The sequence below is a fragment of the Anomaloglossus baeobatrachus genome, chromosome 3, assembly GCF_048569485.1.
Source record: "Anomaloglossus baeobatrachus isolate aAnoBae1 chromosome 3, aAnoBae1.hap1, whole genome shotgun sequence".
Classification (NCBI taxonomy): domain Eukaryota; kingdom Metazoa; phylum Chordata; class Amphibia; order Anura; family Aromobatidae; genus Anomaloglossus; species Anomaloglossus baeobatrachus.
In genome coordinates this window covers 707,564,128-707,583,671 of record NC_134355.1, presented here as the reverse complement: position 1 = coordinate 707,583,671, position 19,544 = coordinate 707,564,128, and the positions used below count along the sequence as shown (strand labels likewise).

General features: G+C 44.0%; 1 protein-coding gene across 1 annotated transcript in view; it reads left to right on the top strand.

Annotated features, from left to right (window-relative positions):
• Positions 1 to 18,888, top strand: part of LOC142297137 (omwaprin-a-like) — a 33,455-nt gene extending 14,567 nt beyond the window's left edge. Inside the window, exons 2-3 of the mRNA XM_075341415.1 lie at positions 12,898 to 13,037; positions 18,619 to 18,888. Coding sequence (XP_075197530.1) covers positions 12,898 to 13,037; positions 18,619 to 18,630 — 152 coding nt within the window. The 3' untranslated portion in view covers positions 18,631 to 18,888. The remainder of the gene's footprint in view (positions 1 to 12,897; positions 13,038 to 18,618) is intronic.
• Positions 18,889 to 19,544: the final 656 nt, after the last annotated feature.

Below are 19,544 nucleotides of genomic sequence, written 5' to 3'. Positions count from 1 at the left end.
ATGTGTGGTATGTGTGTATTGTGAGCAGTGTGTGTGGTATGTGTGTATTGTGAGCGGTGTGTGGTATGTGTGTATTGTGAGCAGTGTGTGTGGTATGTGTGTATTGTGAGCAGTGGGTGTGGTATGTGTGTATTGTGAGCAGTGTGTGTGGTATGTGTGTATTGTGAGTGGTGTGTGTGGTATGTGTGTATTGTGAGCAGTGTGTGTGGTATGTGTGTATTGTGAGCGGTGTGTGTGGTATGTGTGTATTGTGAGCAGTGTGTGTGGTATGTGTGTATTGTGAGCGGTGTGTGTGGTAGGTGTGTATTGTGAGCAGTGTGTGTGGTATGTGTGTATTGTGAGCAGTGTGTGTGGTATGTGTGTATTGTGAGCGGTGTGTGTGGTATGTGTGTATTGTGAGCGGTGTGTGTGGTATGTGTGTATTGTGAGCAGTGTGTGTGGTATGTGTGTATTGTGAGCAGTGTGTGTGGTATGTGTGTATTGTGAGCAGTGTGTGTGGTATGTGTGTATTGTGAGCGGTGTGTGTGGTATGTGTGTATTGTGAGCGGTGTGTGTGGTATGTGTGTATTGTGAGCAGTGTGTGTGGTATGTGTGTATTGTGAGCAGTGTGTGTGGTATTTGTGTATTGTGAGCGGTGTGTGTGGTAGGTGTGTATTGTGAACAGTGTGTGTGGTATGTGTGTATTGTGAGCAGTGTGTGTGGTATGTGTGTATTGTGAGCAGTGTGTGTGGTATGTGTGTATTGTGAGCGGTGTGTGTGGTATGTGTGTATTGTGAGCAGTGTGTGTGGTATGTGTGTATTGTGAGCAGTGTGTGTGGTATGTGTGTATTGTGAGCGGTGTGTGTGGTATGTGTGTATTGTGAGCGGTGTGTGTGGTATGTGTGTATTGTGAGCAGTGTGTGTGGTATGTGTGTATTGTGAGCAGTGTGTGTGGTATGTGTGTATTGTGAGCGGTGTGTGTGGTATGTGTGTATTGTGAGCGGTGTGTGTGGTATGTGTGTATTGTGAGCGGTGTGTGTGTGGTATGTGTGTATTGTGAGCGGTGTGTGTGGTATGTGTGTATTGTGAGCAGTGTGTGTGGTATGTGTGTTGTGTGAGCAGTGTGTGTGGTATGTGTGTATTGTGAGCAGTGTGTGTGGTATGTGTGTATTGTGAGCGGTGTGTGTGGTATGTGTGTATTGTGAGCGGTGTGTGTGGTATGTGTGTATTGTGAGCAGTGTGTGTGGTATGTGTGTATTGTGAGCAGTGTGTGTGGTATGTGTGTATTGTGAGCAGTGTGTGTGGTATGTGTGTATTGTGAGCAGTGTGTGTGGTATGTGTGTATTGTGAGCGGTGTGTGTGGTATGTGTGTATTGTGAGCAGTGTGTGTGGTATGTGTGTATTGTGAGCAGTGTGTGTGGTATGTGTATTGTGAGCAGTGTGTGTGGTATATGTGTATTGTGAGCAGTGTGTGTGGTATGTGTGTATTGTGAGCAGTGTGTGTGGTATGTGTATTGTGAGCAGTGTGTGTGGTATGTGTGTATTGTGAGCGGTGTGTGTGGTATATGTGTATTGTGAGCGGTGTGTGTGGTAGGTGTGTATTGTGAGCGGTGTGTGTGGTATGTGTATTGTGAGCAGTGTGTGTGGTATATGTGTATTGTGAGCGGTGTGTGTGGTATGTGTGTATTGTGAGCAGTGTGTGTGGTATGTGTGTATTGTGAGCAGTGTGTGTGGTATGTGTGTATTGTGAGCAGTGTGTGTGGTATGTGTGTATTGTGAGCAGTGTGTGTGGTATGTGTGTATTGTGAGCGGTGTGTGTGGTATGTGTATTGTGAGCAGTGTGTGTGGTATATGTGTATTGTGAGCGGTGTGTGTGGTATGTGTGTATTGTGAGCAGTGTGTGTGGTATGTGTGTATTGTGAGCAGTGTGTGTGGTGTGTGTATTGTGAGCAGTGTGTGTGGTATGTGTGTATTGTGAGCAGTGTGTGTGGTATGTGTGTATTGTGAGCAGTGTGTGTGGTATGTGTGTATTGTGAGCAGTGTGTGTGGTATGTGTGTATTGTGAGCAGTGTGTGTGGTAGGTGTGTATTGTGAGCAGTGTGTGTGGTATGTGTGTATTGTGAGCAGTGTGTGTGGTATGTGTGTATTGTGAGCAGTGTGTGTGGTATGTGTGTATTGTGAGTGGTGTGTGTGGTATGTGTGTATTGTGAGTGGTGTGTGTGGTATGTGTGTATTGTGAGCGGTGTGTGTGGTATGTGTGTATTGTGAGTGGTGTGTGTGGTATGTGTGTATTGTGAGCGGTGTGTGTGGTATGTGTGCATTGTGAGCAGTGTGTGGTATGTGTGTATTGTGAGCGGTGTGTGTGGTATGTGTGTATTGTGAGCGGTGTGTGTGGTATGTGTGCATTGTGAGCGGTGTGTGTGGTATGTGTGTATTGTGAGCAGTGTGTGTGGTATGTGTGTATTGTGAGCGGTGTGTGTGGTATGTGTATTGTGAGCAGTGTGTGTGGTATATGTGTATTGTGAGCGGTGTGTGTGGTATGTGTGTATTGTGAGCGGTGTGTGTGGTATGTGTGTATTGTGAGCAGTGTGTGTGGTATGTGTGTATTGTGAGCGGTGTGTGTGGTATGTGTATTGTGAGCAGTGTGTGTGGTATATGTGTATTGTGAGTGGTGTGTGTGGTATGTGTGTATTGTGAGCGGTGTGTGTGGTATGTGTGTATTGTGAGCGTTGTGTGTGGTATGTGTGTATTGTGAGCAGTGTGTGTGGTATGTGTGTATTGTGAGCAGTGTGTGTGGTATGTGTGTATTGTGAGCGGTGTGTGTGGTATGTGTGTATTGTGAGCAGTGTGTGTGGTATGTGTGTATTGTGAGCAGTGTGTGTGGTATGTGTGTATTGTGAGCAGTGTGTGTGGTATGTGTGTATTGTGAGCAGTGTGTGTGGTATGTGTGTATTGTGAGCAGTGTGTGTGGTAGGTGTGTATTGTGAGCAGTGTGTGTGTTATGTGTGTATTGTGAGCAGTGTGTGTGGTATGTGTGTATTGTGAGTGGTGTGTGTGGTATGTGTGTATTGTGAGTGGTGTGTGTGGTATGTGTGTATTGTGAGCGGTGTGTGTGGTATGTGTGTATTGTGAGTGGTGTGTGTGGTATGTGTGTATTGTGAGTGGTGTGTGTGGTATGTGTGTATTGTGAGCGGTGTGTGTGGTAAGGCTGAACGGAGCCCAAAGCGGAGCCATGGGCAAAGTGACTCATGACTGACTTTGAAGGGCAACGAGGGGTTAACACTGGTTGCAGGGAAAGAAAGCGCAGGCTGTGGGGGGTCATGACTGATGGACTAGTGAATTGCGCTCCTGGTAATCTAATAAATAAGACACCACACACTGCGTGACATGGATTAAAATTTTGGCCACAGCAGCCCTTTATTTTAATAAGAAAAAACATCAATAAGAAAAAACAAGATTATCGGCCCAGAGATGTGGTTGTTATAAATCCCAGCCCCATATCCCCCTCCGCCGTGTACACCTAGCTCAAGGGGGAATCTGGGTATACCCCTTGATCATTTTCCTTGTGTCCGCTGAGCTCCTCCCCAGGGACCCATCTATTCCACTGTCCACTGAGCTCCTCCCCAGGGACCCATATTCCACTGTCCGCTGAGCTCTGGCCCAGGGACCCCATTAAAAACATAATTCTCCAACCAACAAAGAGGGGGTTTAAACAACCACATCCCGCCGCCGCCAAATGCTGCTGTAACATACAATATTAAAATGTTAATACAATATTAATATGTTGATATGACATTGTCAATTTGGATACATTACTGATAACAATTGATACAATACGATACAATACTAATAATGTTGATAAAATACCGATGATGTTGAATACCAATAACATTGTTAGAATATTGACAGTGTTGCAAAGTCCTGATATTGATACATTTCCCTTTTTTATAGGGAGGGTGGGTGGGACAACTGCTTGTTCAGTCTTTAAGTCCAGGACAAAGGAATGACACCTTAACATGGGACCTATTTCTTATATGGCCCCTGCCCCCATCTCTCCTCCTGCTCGCCCACCACCACATTCCTTAGGTAAAAACCCCCATCCCTTACTCCTTAACCCTTTCCTGGATCTATCACTGCCTCAGTCATGTACGTTACGTCTATCTGCCTTCACTCTGCTTGACTGATGGACTAGTGAATTGCGCTCCTGGTAATCTAATAAATAAGACACCACACACTGCGTGACATGGATTAAAATTTTGGCCACAGCAGCCCTTTATTTTAATAAGAAAAAACATCAATAAGAAAAAACAAGATTATCGGCCCAGAGATGTGGTTGTTATAAATCCCAGCCCCATATCCCCCTCCGCCGTGTACACCTAGCTCAAGGGGGAATCTGGGTATACCCCTTGATCATTTTCCTTGTGTCCGCTGAGCTCCTCCCCAGGGACCCATCTATTCCACTGTCCACTGAGCTCCTCCCCAGGGACCCATATTCCACTGTCCGCTGAGCTCTGGCCCAGGGACCCCATTAAAAACATAATTCTCCAACCAACAAAGAGGGGGTTTAAACAACCACATCCCGCCAAGACTCGCTCTTGTGACACCTTACAAGAGTGAGTTCCTCCACAACTTAATGGCTCGTTCTACTCCTTCTTGTATTCCCAACATCCATATATCAATGCCAATGTCATTAAGATGTACCTTATCATCTCTCCAAAAATGTTCCTTTGTATTTTCCAGCATCTGGTGACGTATGGCCACCCCTCCGTTTTCCAACACAAATTTTGTTATTTTTTTATTAACCTTTATCCTTGTATTATTGATGCGAGCCACTGATCGCGCTGTTCTCCACATTTGTCTAGCTACTATATCCGACCAGACCACCACTGTTTCTGGGTAAGACCTCCATAAATTCAACATATCAAGCTTTATGTTCCTAACTAAATGTCTTGATGTTCTTATTGCTAAATCATTACCACCTAAATGGATAAGTAAGACGTCCGGGGGGCGGTAGAACTCCACATGATACTGGATTTCTTTTAACAGCTGATGCCACTGCATTCCCCTCTTTCCTATCCATGTCACCCGTGCCAAGGAACTGGGCAACCCCAACTGTTTGCCATTAGGCCTGACTGCTGCACGTAAGGCCCCCCAAAAAACAAATGAATGTCCCATGATCCAAACCAGGCATTGCTGTTCAGCTAAAACAAAAAACAAAAACACAATTATCACACAATTGTCTAAATGAAGACACAACTACTATAAGATTACCACAATGTACACATATATATACATGTACGCCATTTATAATAAATGTAATCGAATGTAACTCTTAAATCTGCTCGATTCCCATCTCCCGATTTTTTTAACTATGTCAGGCCCTAAGCCCCATCTAGCAGCTTCTGTGGCTGCTCCTATCCTAAATGAGTGTGAAGTGAATGCATTTGGAGACTCTCCCAATATTGTCAGGCATTTTTTAAGAACTGCTGTGAATTGAAATTGTGACAATGACTTACAATCCTCATGAATTAGTAATGAACCTTGGATATTTGGCCTTCTTGAGACATAGTTTCTAAAACAGATGACCGGGCAGGCCCTGGACCCGCTTAAAGGAAACAATGTGATCCATTTTCCTCTACCCTGTTGATCAGTTTTTGACTTTGCCAGAAAACATTCTAATCTGTCTGTGTACTGATGCACGTCCTCGTCTTGTAGACCCCCACTTCTGGTGGAGCTACTCGCCACCAACTCGCTGATTCTAAAAGCGCCAAAAAAGGCCAGTGTGAATGCACAACTAAAGAGAAACACTTCAAAGGGACTGCTACAGACTCGGCCTAGTACACTCAGTATCTGCTGCAATAACTGGAAAGAAATCGGACGCCGTTTATCTCTGGTCTTCTTACAACTTTTCCTGTAACCCTTTAGGGCCTGCTTAACTAAAAAATGCTTTGTGTAATCAGTGAAGTCGTGCAACTTAAACCAAAAAGCTAATCCAGACATTTTACTATCAATACTGGACAATGAAGTACCATCCACAAAGGCCCTGCTAATGTAAAATAACAACAAGGAAACATTGTCATGTAACCTGGCATCATGTCCCACTAGAGCACACAAGTTTTCCCATTCCCTCCATGCTGACTGGTACCTCTGCCATGTGCTTACACCCACAGACCGTTCTATCAGAGCGTATGCGGTGTCACTGGCAGTGACCACAGAAAATCCGGACACTTCTTGCCTTGTACCTCTGCCATCGGGGCTAACGAACGGAATCTGTCCCACTGAAAACGAGACAGAGCATCAGCCACAGAATTGCAAACACCGGGAACATGCACAGCTGTAATCTGACAATTTGACTTTAAACAGCGCAGCACTAGATGACGCAGCAACGTAACAACAGGCAGGGAAGAAGCTGATTGTTTGTTGATGACTTCTACAACTCCCAAGTTATCACAATGAAATCTCACTTTTCGGTTTTGGAAAATATTGTACCAAATTTCACAAGCAACCACTATGGGGAACAATTCAAGGAGTACTAAGTTTCGTGTTAACCCATTGTTTCTCCAACTCTCTGGCCACCTATCTGCACACCACTGTCCCGAACAATATGCACCAAAACCAGTTGACCCCGCTGCATCAGTGTGGATGTCTAGATCAAAATTTGAAACCGGTGGTCTGATCCACAATGACCTCCCATTAAACTCTATTAAGAACTGTTCCCATACCGCCAGATCGTCCTTTAATGTTCTAGCCAGCCGCACAAAGTGATGTGGAAAGGTTATGCCTGAGGTAGCTGCAGCTAGGCGCCTACAAAAAACTCTACCCATTGGAATAATGCGACACGCAAAGTTCATTTTCCCTAACAGCGATTGTAGATCCTTTAATCTGATCTTACGGTGAGATCTAGCTTCTCTGACTGCCTCCAGCAGATCACTGACCTTGTCATCCGGTAATCTGCACTCCATTGCTTCACTGTCAATCAAAATTCCTAAAAACTTGATAAGTGTAGACGGGCCTTCTGTTTTATCTGATGCTAACGGTACTCCAAAACACTTAAAAACCGACTGAATCGCTGCCAATAATGAAGCACAAACAAATGACTTTGGTGGACCAATACATAGGAAATCATCTAGATAATGCAGGACAGAACGCACGCCGGCTTCCTTCTTTACTACCCACTCCAAAAATGTGCTAAATGATTCAAACAAGGAGCATGAGATGGAGCAGCCCATCGGTAAACACAAGTCTACATAAAACATTCCCTGCCACTGACAACCCAAGAGATGGAAGCTTTCTGGATGGACTGGTAGGAGTCTAAAGGCAGCTTCAATGTCTGTTTTTGCCATTAAAGCTCCTCTGCCGTACTTCTGAACCCATGCAATCGCTGTATCAAATGAAGTATACGAGACTGTGCAAAGTTCCTGATCGATTCCATCATTAACTGAGCTTCCATGAGGGAAGGACAGATGATGGATCAGCCTAAACTTATTGGGTTCCTTCTTTGGGACCACCCCCAATGGAGAGACCCTTAAGTTTTCTATTGGCATTTTGGGGAATGGGCCTGCCATGCGGCCCAGGTCAATTTCTTTGTTTAGTTTTGTGGAGACAATGTGAGAATATGTATAAGCTGAAGCAAGGTTACGAGAACAGGTTAATGGGCCTGAAGTAGATGGGATCTTAAAACCTTCTGAGAAACCCTCCCCCAGCAATTGTGCTGCTTTTCTATCTGGGTACCTGCTTAGATAGCCCACCATCTCCCCGAGTCTAATTGGGGTTTCCCCCTTTTTGGTTAATCTCTGCTGTTGGGGTTTTATTTCGTTTAAAGCATTTTGATAGGCTATGGTTTCCACTACAGAAGCTGCATTCATGTTTGTACCTGCATGTGTTTCCGAATCTGCACTGGCTATCATTGAACTGCCAGCAGCAACCTTTTCTGTTTGCTGCCGACAATCCGATTGCTGATGATCTGCCGACATAGCCCTGAAAGGGCTGATTAACCCCACGTGGCGCTGTCGTGAGACGCATCCATAAACTAATATCTTTGTGATCCCAACGAATCCCTTGGCGACCAGCCTTTCGTTGGCGAAACTGCTCATCATAGCGCAGCCATGCTAAACCTCCATACACACGGTGCGCCTCCCCGATAGAATTCATGTAACAAAATAAGGCAGAGCAATGTTCAGGAGTTTTTTGGCCTATTACACTTGCTAATATGGCAAAGGCATGGAACCAATTGCTAAATGTTTGGGGGATGAGACAATACCGTCTTTCTTGTTCCTCTCTTTTCCTCTCATCAAACCTTACTCTATCCAAGTTATATTTTTCTAAGGGCAATAATGAAAATATTTCCACATATTCGTCGGCCCAAATCTTCTCCCTAACCTCCTGTTTCAAATGAATTCCTAGAGGACCCTCAAAACATACATATAATTCTCCTTTTGCTGCATCAGATAATGGAACCCCTTGTGAAATTACTGCGTCCTCCTGTGTGTCTGGATCAGCACACGACTGACTTACCACCTCCGATGTCCGGCGACCATTCCCGCACCATGCAGCAATAGGAGAAGAAGTTATGGGTAAGCTAGACTGACTCAAAGCCTCCTTAACCCCTGACACTAATTGCTGTACTACTGAATTAAGATCCCATCCTACATTGCCGGGAACTGCACCCCCAACTGCGCCCACTGGACTTATTACAGGTGTTGTTACACTAGATATAGGACAAGAAAAAGTGTTCTCACCAATACCTGGCTGCGTCCTAGGTTGACCAGCCGTCCGTGACGTATTAGTTATAGTCTCTACAGCCCCTCCATTATTGAAGTGCTGCGTGCTGCTGCCCTCTAGTGGGCAGTCGTTATCTGTGTCATAGTCATTGTCTGGAATCTCTTCTGAGTCTTGTAGCTGTAGATTTCTTGCCGGACTCATATCCTGAGCCGGCCGAAGAAGTCTTTGTCTGGTTAAAGTACTTTTGCGCAGTTGTCTTTTTGTATTCCTGCCACTCCTCGTGTAATGAGAACCCGGATCCGGAAATGTTGTGTGTCCTAAGCCCATCCCCCCGTGTTGGTTTATTTCCTGGGGTAAGGCCGTATGATGTCCTCTAGAATGATACAAAGTTTGTTGAGGAAGTTCTAAGGATTCATGGTGGGCTGTGGTCACGTCAGTTGTAGCTTGTGTGGCTGCTTCTCTGGCTGGCACCTCAGTAGAGCTGGACTTTCTCCTTGCACTTCTTGGTGTCTCTCTGGTTAGATTGTCGGGCTCTTTTCTCTGTCCTTTGTTATTCTTGTACTGTAATTTCCTTCCTGGTTTGTAAGCAGGATCAGAGGCCGTGCTGCGCTTTGCTCTTTTCCTAGAGGTAACGGAAGGACTTATGATCCTATTGTGAGTCCTATTGGCCATTTCAGAAGTTAGTCTCTCAGGAGGTCTTGATCTTCTTAGAGTTTGATGTTCAGAAAGTTCAGAAGGGACAGATGCTGTATCCCGGGCATTCTTCAGCAATTCGTCTAGCTGGGCCTGAATCCATTCGGGCCTACATGTCAAAGCCGCGGCCTGAACGCTCTTCAGCAAGGCATCCATACTGCTTGTTCAGTCTTTAAGTCCAGGACAAAGGAATGACACCTTAACATGGGACCTATTTCTTATATGGCCCCTGCCCCCATCTCTCCTCCTGCTCGCCCACCACCACATTCCTTAGGTAAAAACCCCCATCCCTTACTCCTTAACCCTTTCCTGGATCTATCACTGCCTCAGTCATGTACGTTACGTCTATCTGCCTTCACTCTGCTGAAGTTTAAGGGGCTGGGTTAAGTGCTAGGGGTGGTCAGTTGGGAGTATAGGATGAGTAGAAGGGGTGGGTACTATCAGAACAGCATGTGAAGCCAGCAAAAAAGGTCACGCCCTCCCGCCCTGTGTTATGCTGGGGGTGTGGGTTTCATCAGGAGAAAGTTTTTTATATTTTAGTAATGTGTCGGCGTCATTTCGGCCGGGTATTTTATTTATTTTTTGTCATGTTGCGGTAGTATGTGTATTGTGAGCAGTGTGTGTGGTATATGTGTATTGTGAGTGGTGTGTGTGGTATGTGTGTATTGTGAGCGGTGTGTGTGGTATGTGTGTATTGTGAGCGTTGTGTGTGGTATGTGTGTATTGTGAGCAGTGTGTGTGGTATGTGTGTATTGTGAGCAGTGTGTGTGGTATGTGTGTATTGTGAGCGGTGTGTGTGGTATGTGTGTATTGTGAGCAGTGTGTGTGGTATGTGTGTATTGTGAGCAGTGTGTGTGGTATGTGTGTATTGTGAGCAGTGTGTGTGGTATGTGTGTATTGTGAGCAGTGTGTGTGGTATGTGTGTATTGTGAGCAGTGTGTGTGGTAGGTGTGTATTGTGAGCAGTGTGTGTGTTATGTGTGTATTGTGAGCAGTGTGTGTGGTATGTGTGTATTGTGAGTGGTGTGTGTGGTATGTGTGTATTGTGAGTGGTGTGTGTGGTATGTGTGTATTGTGAGCGGTGTGTGTGGTATGTGTGTATTGTGAGTGGTGTGTGTGGTATGTGTGTATTGTGAGTGGTGTGTGTGGTATGTGTGTATTGTGAGCGGTGTGTGTGGTAAGGCTGAACGGAGCCCAAAGCGGAGCCATGGGCAAAGTGACTCATGACTGACTTTGAAGGGCAACGAGGGGTTAACACTGGTTGCAGGGAAAGAAAGCGCAGGCTGTGGGGGGTCAGAAGTTTAAGGGGCTGGGTTAAGTGCTAGGGGTGGTCAGTTGGGAGTATAGGATGAGTAGAAGGGGTGGGTACTATCAGAACAGCATGTGAAGCCAGCAAAAAAGGTCACGCCCTCCCGCCCTGTGTTATGCTGGGGGTGTGGGTTTCATCAGGAGAAAGTTTTTTATATTTTAGTAATGTGTCGGCGTCATTTCGGCCGGGTATTTTATTTATTTTTTGTCATGTTGCGGTAGTGAGGTGGGGTTCTTGGAATTGGTGGTAAAATGGTGGTGGGGGGTTGTACATCAGGTGGATGGTAACCCCCCTTCTTTTATTTGGAATGGTAATTACCTGGCACACTTTGGGGCTCTCCAGGGTGGGGTCCCCTGGGAGTCGGTGTTAGGGAAATGGTTTTCCGGTCATGGTGTCCCTGAGCTTCTGGTCGTTTGCGGCTGGGGACAACTCCGGATGGTTTATCAATTTATGGGAACGTCCGCCAGGTTTTGGAGCTCCAAGAACCCTCCTCGCTTTAAAGAAAGGTATTTATTTAATGTCATGTTTGTGTAATAAAGGCCGATTTGGCCAAATTATCCAAGCGGGTGTCATGTCTTCATTCAAAGCGGAATCTGTGGGATGAAGGGATTAGTACATAGCAAGAAGGAAGCATCTACAATAGTACAGTCATGTGTGTATTGTGAGCAGTGTGTGGTATGTGTGTATTGTGAGCAGTGTGTGGTATGTGTGTATTGTGAGCGGTGTGTGTGGTAGGTGTGTATTGTGAGCGGTGTGTGTGGTAGGTGTGTATTGTGAGCAGTGTGTGTGGTAGGTGTGTATTGTGAGCAGTGTGTGTGGTATGTGTGTATTGTGAGCAGTGTGTGTGGTATGTGTGTATTGTGAGCAGTGTGTGTGGTAGGTGTGTATTGTGAGCAGTGTGTGTGGTATGTGTGTATTGTGAGCAGTGTGTGTGGTATGTGTGTATTGTGAGCGGTGTGTGGTATGTGTGTATTGTGAGCAGTTTGTGTGGTATGTGTGTATTGTGAGCAGTGTGTGGTATGTGTGTATTGTGAGCAGTGTGTGGTATGTGTGTATTGTGAGTGGTGTGTGTGGTATATGTGTATTGTGAGCAGTGTGTGTGGTATGTGTGTATTGTGAGCGGTGTGTGTGGTATGTGTGTATTGTGAGCGGTGTGTGTGGTATGTGTGCATTGTGAGCGGTGTGTGTGGTATGTGTGTATTGTGAGCGGTGTGTGTGGTATGTGTGTATTGTGAGCGGTGTGTGTGGTATGTGTGTATTGTGAGCGGTGTGTGTGGTATGTGTGTATTGTGAGCATTATGTGTGTATTGTGAGCAGTGTGTGTGGTATGTGTTTATTGTGAGCATTATGTGTGTATTGTGAGCGGTGTGTGTGGTATGTGTGTATTGTGAGCGGTGTGTGTGGTATGTGTGTATTGTGAGCGGTGTGTGTGGTATGTGTGTATTGTGAGTGGTGTGTGTGGTATGTGTGTATTGTGAGCGGTGTGTAAGGTATGTGTGTTTTGTGAGCGGTGTGTGTGTTATGTGTGTATTGTGAGCGGTATTAGAACTGCCTAGTATTACTGGGATCTTCCTGGCATTAATGGTATCTGCCTGGTATTACACCAGGTATCTGGGTCTTGAACTCGATCATGGACTTTAAATTAAGTGGGATGAGCCGTGGCCAATGCAAATTTTCTAAAGTCAGCCAGGGGAACTGAGGAGAGCACCTCCGACCCTCATTGCTCACACTTTAGCTTCCTTGAACACTTTGAATAGCTTTTGATGAAGGTGTAAGAAATTTCTGTATACTATAATAGTTGGAAAGACGAGATATACAAGTAGCAAATATCATAGACTCATGGAGTGATAGAATGTTAGAGCAGGAAGAGTCCTCCAGGGTCCGCTATGAATCCACCTCACCGTAGTCTTGTCAGTCTCGTACTTGGGTCATTTTTTCCATAAGGACTTACTTTATCAAATGCTTTGCTGAAGTCGAGATATATTATATCTACTACGTTTCCCTAACCCACCCAGTCAGTGATTCCATCATAGAAGGAAAGTAGATTGGTCTGACATGACTTGTTTGCTGCAAACCCATGCTGGCTCTGGTTATTACTGTATTCTTATCCAAGTATTTACATACATTCAAGAATTTTCAAAGATGATGATAATTATTTTTTTATGTTCTTATCCCCTCCTCATTGATGTCTTTCAGGAAAACCTGGAAATTGTCCAGAGGAAAATCCAGCACCACTTTGTAATCCAATATATGTCTCCGACTGCGGCAATGACTATGAGTGCTCTGAAAATCAGAAGTGCTGTGTACTGCGCTGTAAGCCACAATGCACCTATCCAGTAAGTAACATGTATTAGAGGGACTATATATAGCAGATTATCTCCCCCTAAAAGAAAGAAATCTGTATATATAAATTACTTTAGAAAAGACTAGCTGCAGATAAGCTAAGAAATTATCAAGCCGAATTGGCAGAATTTCTTCACATCCTTAGCTTTTATCAGCATGTGACTGAACTTTCAACAAACTTTGTATAAATTAATGGTAAGAAAGAAGATAAGAAACCTGTAAGTCCTCAACAATAAGTGTGCAACACCAATAATGACAGGCCATCAGGAGATGCAAATCATAGAAGCAGCAGTTATCAATCCATCACCCAAAAATGGAAGCAGTACAGCACAACTGAAACGCCACCAAGACATGACACTCACCAAAACTGACATCCCAAGAAGGAGAGCACTGATGAGAAGCAAAAAGCCAATATACAGGAACACCTCCAACAATTAACATATAGAAAAATATCAATCTTATTACGTATATGTATAGAATAAAATCAAACAAAATAAAAAGGTTACTGCAAAAAAGGAGATTCCAGTGGTTTCTGATTAATAGATTAATGTGTGTCCCAAATATATGAAAGTCCACACAGAAAGAAAGTACATGTTTAGCTTGTTAATAAGATGGGACCAAAACTTTACAATACTAAGATAAATCAAAGCATTATCTCCCTGAGTGGGGTAAATAAATATGATATCGGCATAAATAATGATGTATCTAAGCATATGAGGACATGTTAGAGCAAGAGGCTTTTGAGGAAGCCATTGTGCGAAACGTGCATCAGGGGGTTAGGTGATAGCCATCATGTGCTTATCCTTTCTCCAGGTGCTTGTTCAGTGTTCTCTCTGCTTGTATTTAATACTTATCCTTCTGGCTCTAACATGTCCTCATATATACAGATGTTTCATTATTTTTCCTACAGTAACCATTTTTATTTTTTTATTTGATTTTATTCTGTACATTTACTTTATAAAAAAAGATTCATTTTTTCTCTGTATTAATTCTTGGAGACGTTAGTTTGCTGTTTGTTTACTTTTAGGACTCCCATTAATATGTTTGACCCTTTAGGTAAATCAATTAGGAAAGACCAGAGGCCACAGGACAAGCAGAGATCAAACCTCAGGAGGAGAATATGTCCACAGGACGAGCAGAGCTCACAGCTCAGGAGGAGAATCTTTTCCCAGGACAAGCAGAGATCACAGATCAGGAGGAAAATCTGTCCACAGGACAAGCAGAGATCACAGCTCAGAGGGAGGATGTGTCCACAGGACGAGCAGTGATCACAGCTGTGACGGGGTCCTTCTCCCATATCACACGATCAACAGAGCGAGAGATGGCTGTAAAATCCAAAGAACATTTATTTCAAGCAAATCAAATGGTCCATAACATAATCCACAAAACACAGGGCACAATTAGTCCAGTAATAAATGTCCAGGTCTCTCTGAGAAGTCACAACTTCTTCCAGAGGATCAATCCTTCTCTCTTCAAGTTCTCAAACAGATTGCCTGAATCTCCCAGGTCAGCAAAGAGGTTGGGTGGATCCCAGGCCCCTTCCCCCAAACTTAGGAACAGGAACACTACAGGAGGTGATTACCTACAGACAATACAATGTACACACAAGCAGTACAAATAATGGACAGTGAACCAAGCTTAAAATACGAACCTGCACATGATACACCTCCCCCATATTCCACCATCACAACAGCTCAGGAGGAGAATCTGTCCAAAGGACGAGCAGAGATCACAGCTCAGGGGGAGAATCTGTCCACAGGACGAGCAGAGATCACAGTTCAGGGGGAGAACTGTTATGAACTGTGGACGATCATAAAAAAATCCCATTAAATCAGGAAAAAACAAAAACAACAAGAGTAGTTGGAAACTAAGCTGACCACAATCCCCAACTACCGGACAACACTAGAAGTACCAGTGGGATGGTCCTAACACACCTAGTCACTGCCGGAGAAACTTACTACACCTCAATTATAGAAATGAGGAATCCTAACTTGCCTTGGAGCAGTCACCAAAGGAATAGCAAGCCCCCAACATGCAACAACGGTAATGTAAGAAAAGAAAATACAATACACAGATAGAAAATATAGATCAGCAAAGGTGAGGCCCGACTTACTAGATACAACAGGACAGGAAAGATAACTGATTGCGGCCAGCAGAAAACCCTGAAAAAATACCAAACTCCTGATAAAAATCCCCAGGACGAGCAAAGATCACAGCTTAGGGGGAGAATCTGTCCCAAATGACGAGCAGAGATCACAGCTCAGGGGAGAATCTGTCCACAGCTCAGGAGGGAGAATCTGCCTTCAGGACGAGCAGAGATCACAGCTCAACAGGGAGAATCTGTCCACAGGTGAACAGAGATCACAGCTCAGGAGGGAGAATTTGCCTACAGGAAGAGCAGAGATCACAGCTCAGGGGGAAAATCTGCCTAGAGGACGAGCAGAGATCACAGCTGAGGAGGACAATCATGATTAGTTGTAGACTCCACAAGTCTGCCCTTTATGGAAGAGCGGCAAGAAGAAAGATATTATTGGAAGCAAGAAGTCATAAGACATCACAAGAAGTGGACACAACGAGCAGTAGAGAAGCCACTTTGGTCATATGAGACCAAAGGAGAACAGTTTGGCCTAAGTGCAAAATACTATATGTGGTGGGAAACTAACACTACACATCACCCTGAAAACCCCATCCCTACAGTCACATAAAGTTAGGTCCAGAAATATTTGGACAGTGACACAATTTTCGCGAGTTGGGCTCTGCATGCCACCACATCGGATTTAAAATGAAACCTCTACAACAAAATTCAAGTGCAGATTGTAACGTTTAATTTGAAGGTTTGAACAAAAATATCTGATAGAAATTGTAGGAATTGTACACATTTCTTTACAAACACTCCACATTTTAGGAGGTCAAAAGTAATTGGACAAATAAACCAAACCCAAACAAAATATTTTTATTTTCAATATTTTGTTGCGAATCCTTTGGAGGCAATCACTGCCTTAAGTCTGGAACCCATGGACATCACCAAACGCTGGGTTTCCTCCTTCTTAATGCTTTGCCAGGCCTTTACAGCCGCAGCCTTCAGGTCTTGCTTGTTTGTGTTCTTTCCATCTTAAGTCTGGATTTGAGCAAGTGAAATGCATGCTCAATTGGGTTAAGATCTGGTGATTGACTTGGCCATTGCAGAATGTTCCACTTTTTTGCACTCATGAACTCCTGGGTAGCTTTGGCTGTATGCTTGGGGTCATTGTCCATCTGTACTATGAAGCGCCGTCCGATCAACTTTGCGGCATTTGGCTGAATCTGGGCTGAAAGTATATCCCGGTACACTTCAGAATTCATCCGGCTACTCTTGTCTGCTGTTATTTCATCAATAAACACAAGTGACTCAGTGCCATTGAAAGCCATGCATGCCCATGCCATCACGTTGCCTCCACCATGTTTTACAGAGGATGTGGTGTGCCTTGGATCATGTGCCGTTCCCTTTCTTCTCCAAACTTTTTTCTTCCCATCATTCTGGTACAGGTTGATCTTTGTCTCATCTGTCCATAGAATACTTTTCCAGAACTGAGCTGGCTTCATGAGGTGTTTTTCAGCAAATTTAACTCTGGCCTGTCTATTTTTGGAATTGATGAATGGTTTGCATCTAGATGTGAACCCTTTGTATTTACTTTCATGGAGTTTTCTCTTTACTGTTGACTTAGAGACAGATACACCTACTTCACTGAGAGTGTTCTGGACTTCAGTTGATGTTGGGAACGGGTTCTTCTTCACCAAAGAAAGTATGCGGCGATCATCCACCACTGTTGTCATCCGTGGACGCCCAGGCCTTTTTGAGTTCCCAAGCTCACCAGTCAATTCCTTTTTTCTCAGAATGTACCCGACTGTTGATTTTCCTACTCCAAGCATGTCTGCTATCTCTCTGATGGATTTTTTCTTTTTTTTAAGCCTCAGGATGTTCTGCTTAACCTCAATTGAGAGTTCCTTAGACCGCATGTTGTCTGGTCACAGCAACAGCTTCCAAATGCAAAACCACACACCTATAATCAACCCCAGACCTTTTAACTACTTCATTGATTACAGGTTAACGAGGGAGACGCCTTCAGAGTTAATTGCAGCCCTTAGAGTCCCTTGTCCAATTACTTTTGATCCCTTGAAAAAGAGGAGGCTATGCATTACAGAGCTATGATTCCTAAACCCTTTCTCCGATTTGGATGTGAAAACTCTCATATTGCAGCTGGGAGTGTGCACTTTCAGCCCATATTATATATAGAATTGTATTTCTGAACATGTTTTTGTAAACAGCTAAAATAACAAAACTTGTGTCACTGTCCAAATATTTCTGGACCTAACTGTATGGTGGTGGCAGCTCCTTGCTGTTTGGAGGCTTTTTTCAGCAGGGGCAGAAAAGTGTTGATGGTAAGATGGATGGAGCTAAATACAGGGCAATCCTGTAGAATAACCTGTCTGAGGCGGCAACAGACCTGAGACCGGGGCATAGGTTCTAGCAAGACCCTAAAAATCCTGCAGAGCCACAATGAAGGGTTCAGATCAGAGCATATTCCTGTGTGTGAGCGGCCGAGTCTCAGTCCAGACCCAAATCTACTGAGAATATGTGACAAGTCGAGAAATCTGCTGATCAATGATGTCTCCATCCAATCTCACTGAGCGTGAGAAAAAGAAGAAAATATCACCTGGAGATGTGCAAAGCTGGAGAGACCCCCAAAAATAGAGGAAGGTGGTCCTGCAAAGTGCTGACTCCAGAGGGCTGAATACTAATGCAAGACAGAGGGACGTGGTCCTACAAAGTACTGACTTTGGGGACTGAATACTAATGCAAGACAGTGGAAAAATGGTCCTACAAAGTACTGACTCCAGGGACTGAATACTAATGCAAGACAGAAAAGTGGTCCTTACAAAGTAGTGACTATGGGGGGCTTAATACTAATGAACATCACAATTCTCAGATTTACAGATATATACAGTAAAGTATTCAGACCCCCAGGTATTGTTTCCTTTACACGTCAGGTATACTTCGCCTTTGTGATGATATATTACATATAATCCCAATAATATACATTTAGGTTTCTGTGAGTAATGTGAAAATGTTATACTAAAACTATTTTTTCAAGGCCGTGTATGTATTTCTGTACAAATCATATCAGGTACATTTCTATAGATGTACACATGACTTTTCATATATTTTACCGGATTACTGTTTGGGGAGGTGAGGGGATCTATTTTGTCATTTTTTATTTATGCCATTATCCGTGCATTAAAAATAATGTGATGTTTTATAGTTTCTTACATTAATAAATGTGGAATTACCAAATAGGTTTTGTGGCAAGGCTTAGAAGGAACAGTAACACGGCAGATACAAAAACTTTACTGAATCCCTGGAAGGATGGAGGACATCTGTGATCTGCTTATTGTTAGAGGTCCCTTATAATAAGAAGGGATTGTCAAGAGAGATCTTTAATTTTCTTATTTTTTTGAGATTTGCAAAGAAAAAAACCTAAATATGTACAGTTGTAGAAGTGAATCTAACTGATCCATTGTGTTGTCTTCCATCAGATCTTCTACTAGAGAGGAGTGAAGACGGCGGGAGACGGCAGAAAACAGAATGAGAACAATGGACGTGGACTAGATCCTACAATGTCTGGTGGATCGTCTACTGTCGACATGTTCTCTGTGCACCCATCCTCTGTCTTTATGGATCGTTCTCTGTGGACCCGTCATGACGTCGTTCTTCATCATAGTCTATAGTAGATCGGCTGTGATATTCCCATCATTGTGATGTCTCTTGTTTATCTGTAGACGTGAATAAACATGAGTACACCAGGACTATTGTGTCTAGTCGCGGTGTATTCAGGGCATAAGCGGGTCTGATCAAAGGTTTTTAGATTTGATCTCAATAAATCATGAAATTACCCACTAGTCACATCACGTGGCACAGCGCGCAACCGTCTGTCCTGGATATTTCCTGAATACATAGTCTTTGGTACCCAAATAAGAGGAGGACACAAGTAGCCAGCTATCTCCAGAGACAAGAGGGGTCACACCTCTATACATAAGGAAGTCACGTGTCAGGAGAGCTGATCATAGATAAATATTCTTATATCAATGTTACAAACTCTCGATCTACGATCATTGGTGTCAGAGCTGCATCTTCTAGTAATGAGCTCCCAATCCCCTAATTCCCTGCAGAGGCTGTGTGCTTACACTGGGAAGTGCTCAGTACCTCACTGGATAGCGGATTATCACTGAGGTCCATGTACAGGTCATATGCAGCCAGCTCCTTGGCTCCCTTTAGTGGTGGTCACAGGCACCAGAACTTCTCATCAGCTCATTTATCAGGGTTGATAAATCAGGGTTGATTTCACTCAGAGCTGTTATGATTCGGAACCGTGGAAGATCACCATAAATCACTGGCAAAAGGTGACAAGAGCATTGGCAACTAATCTGGTCGCCATCCCCTTACTAACCATCAACACTAGAAG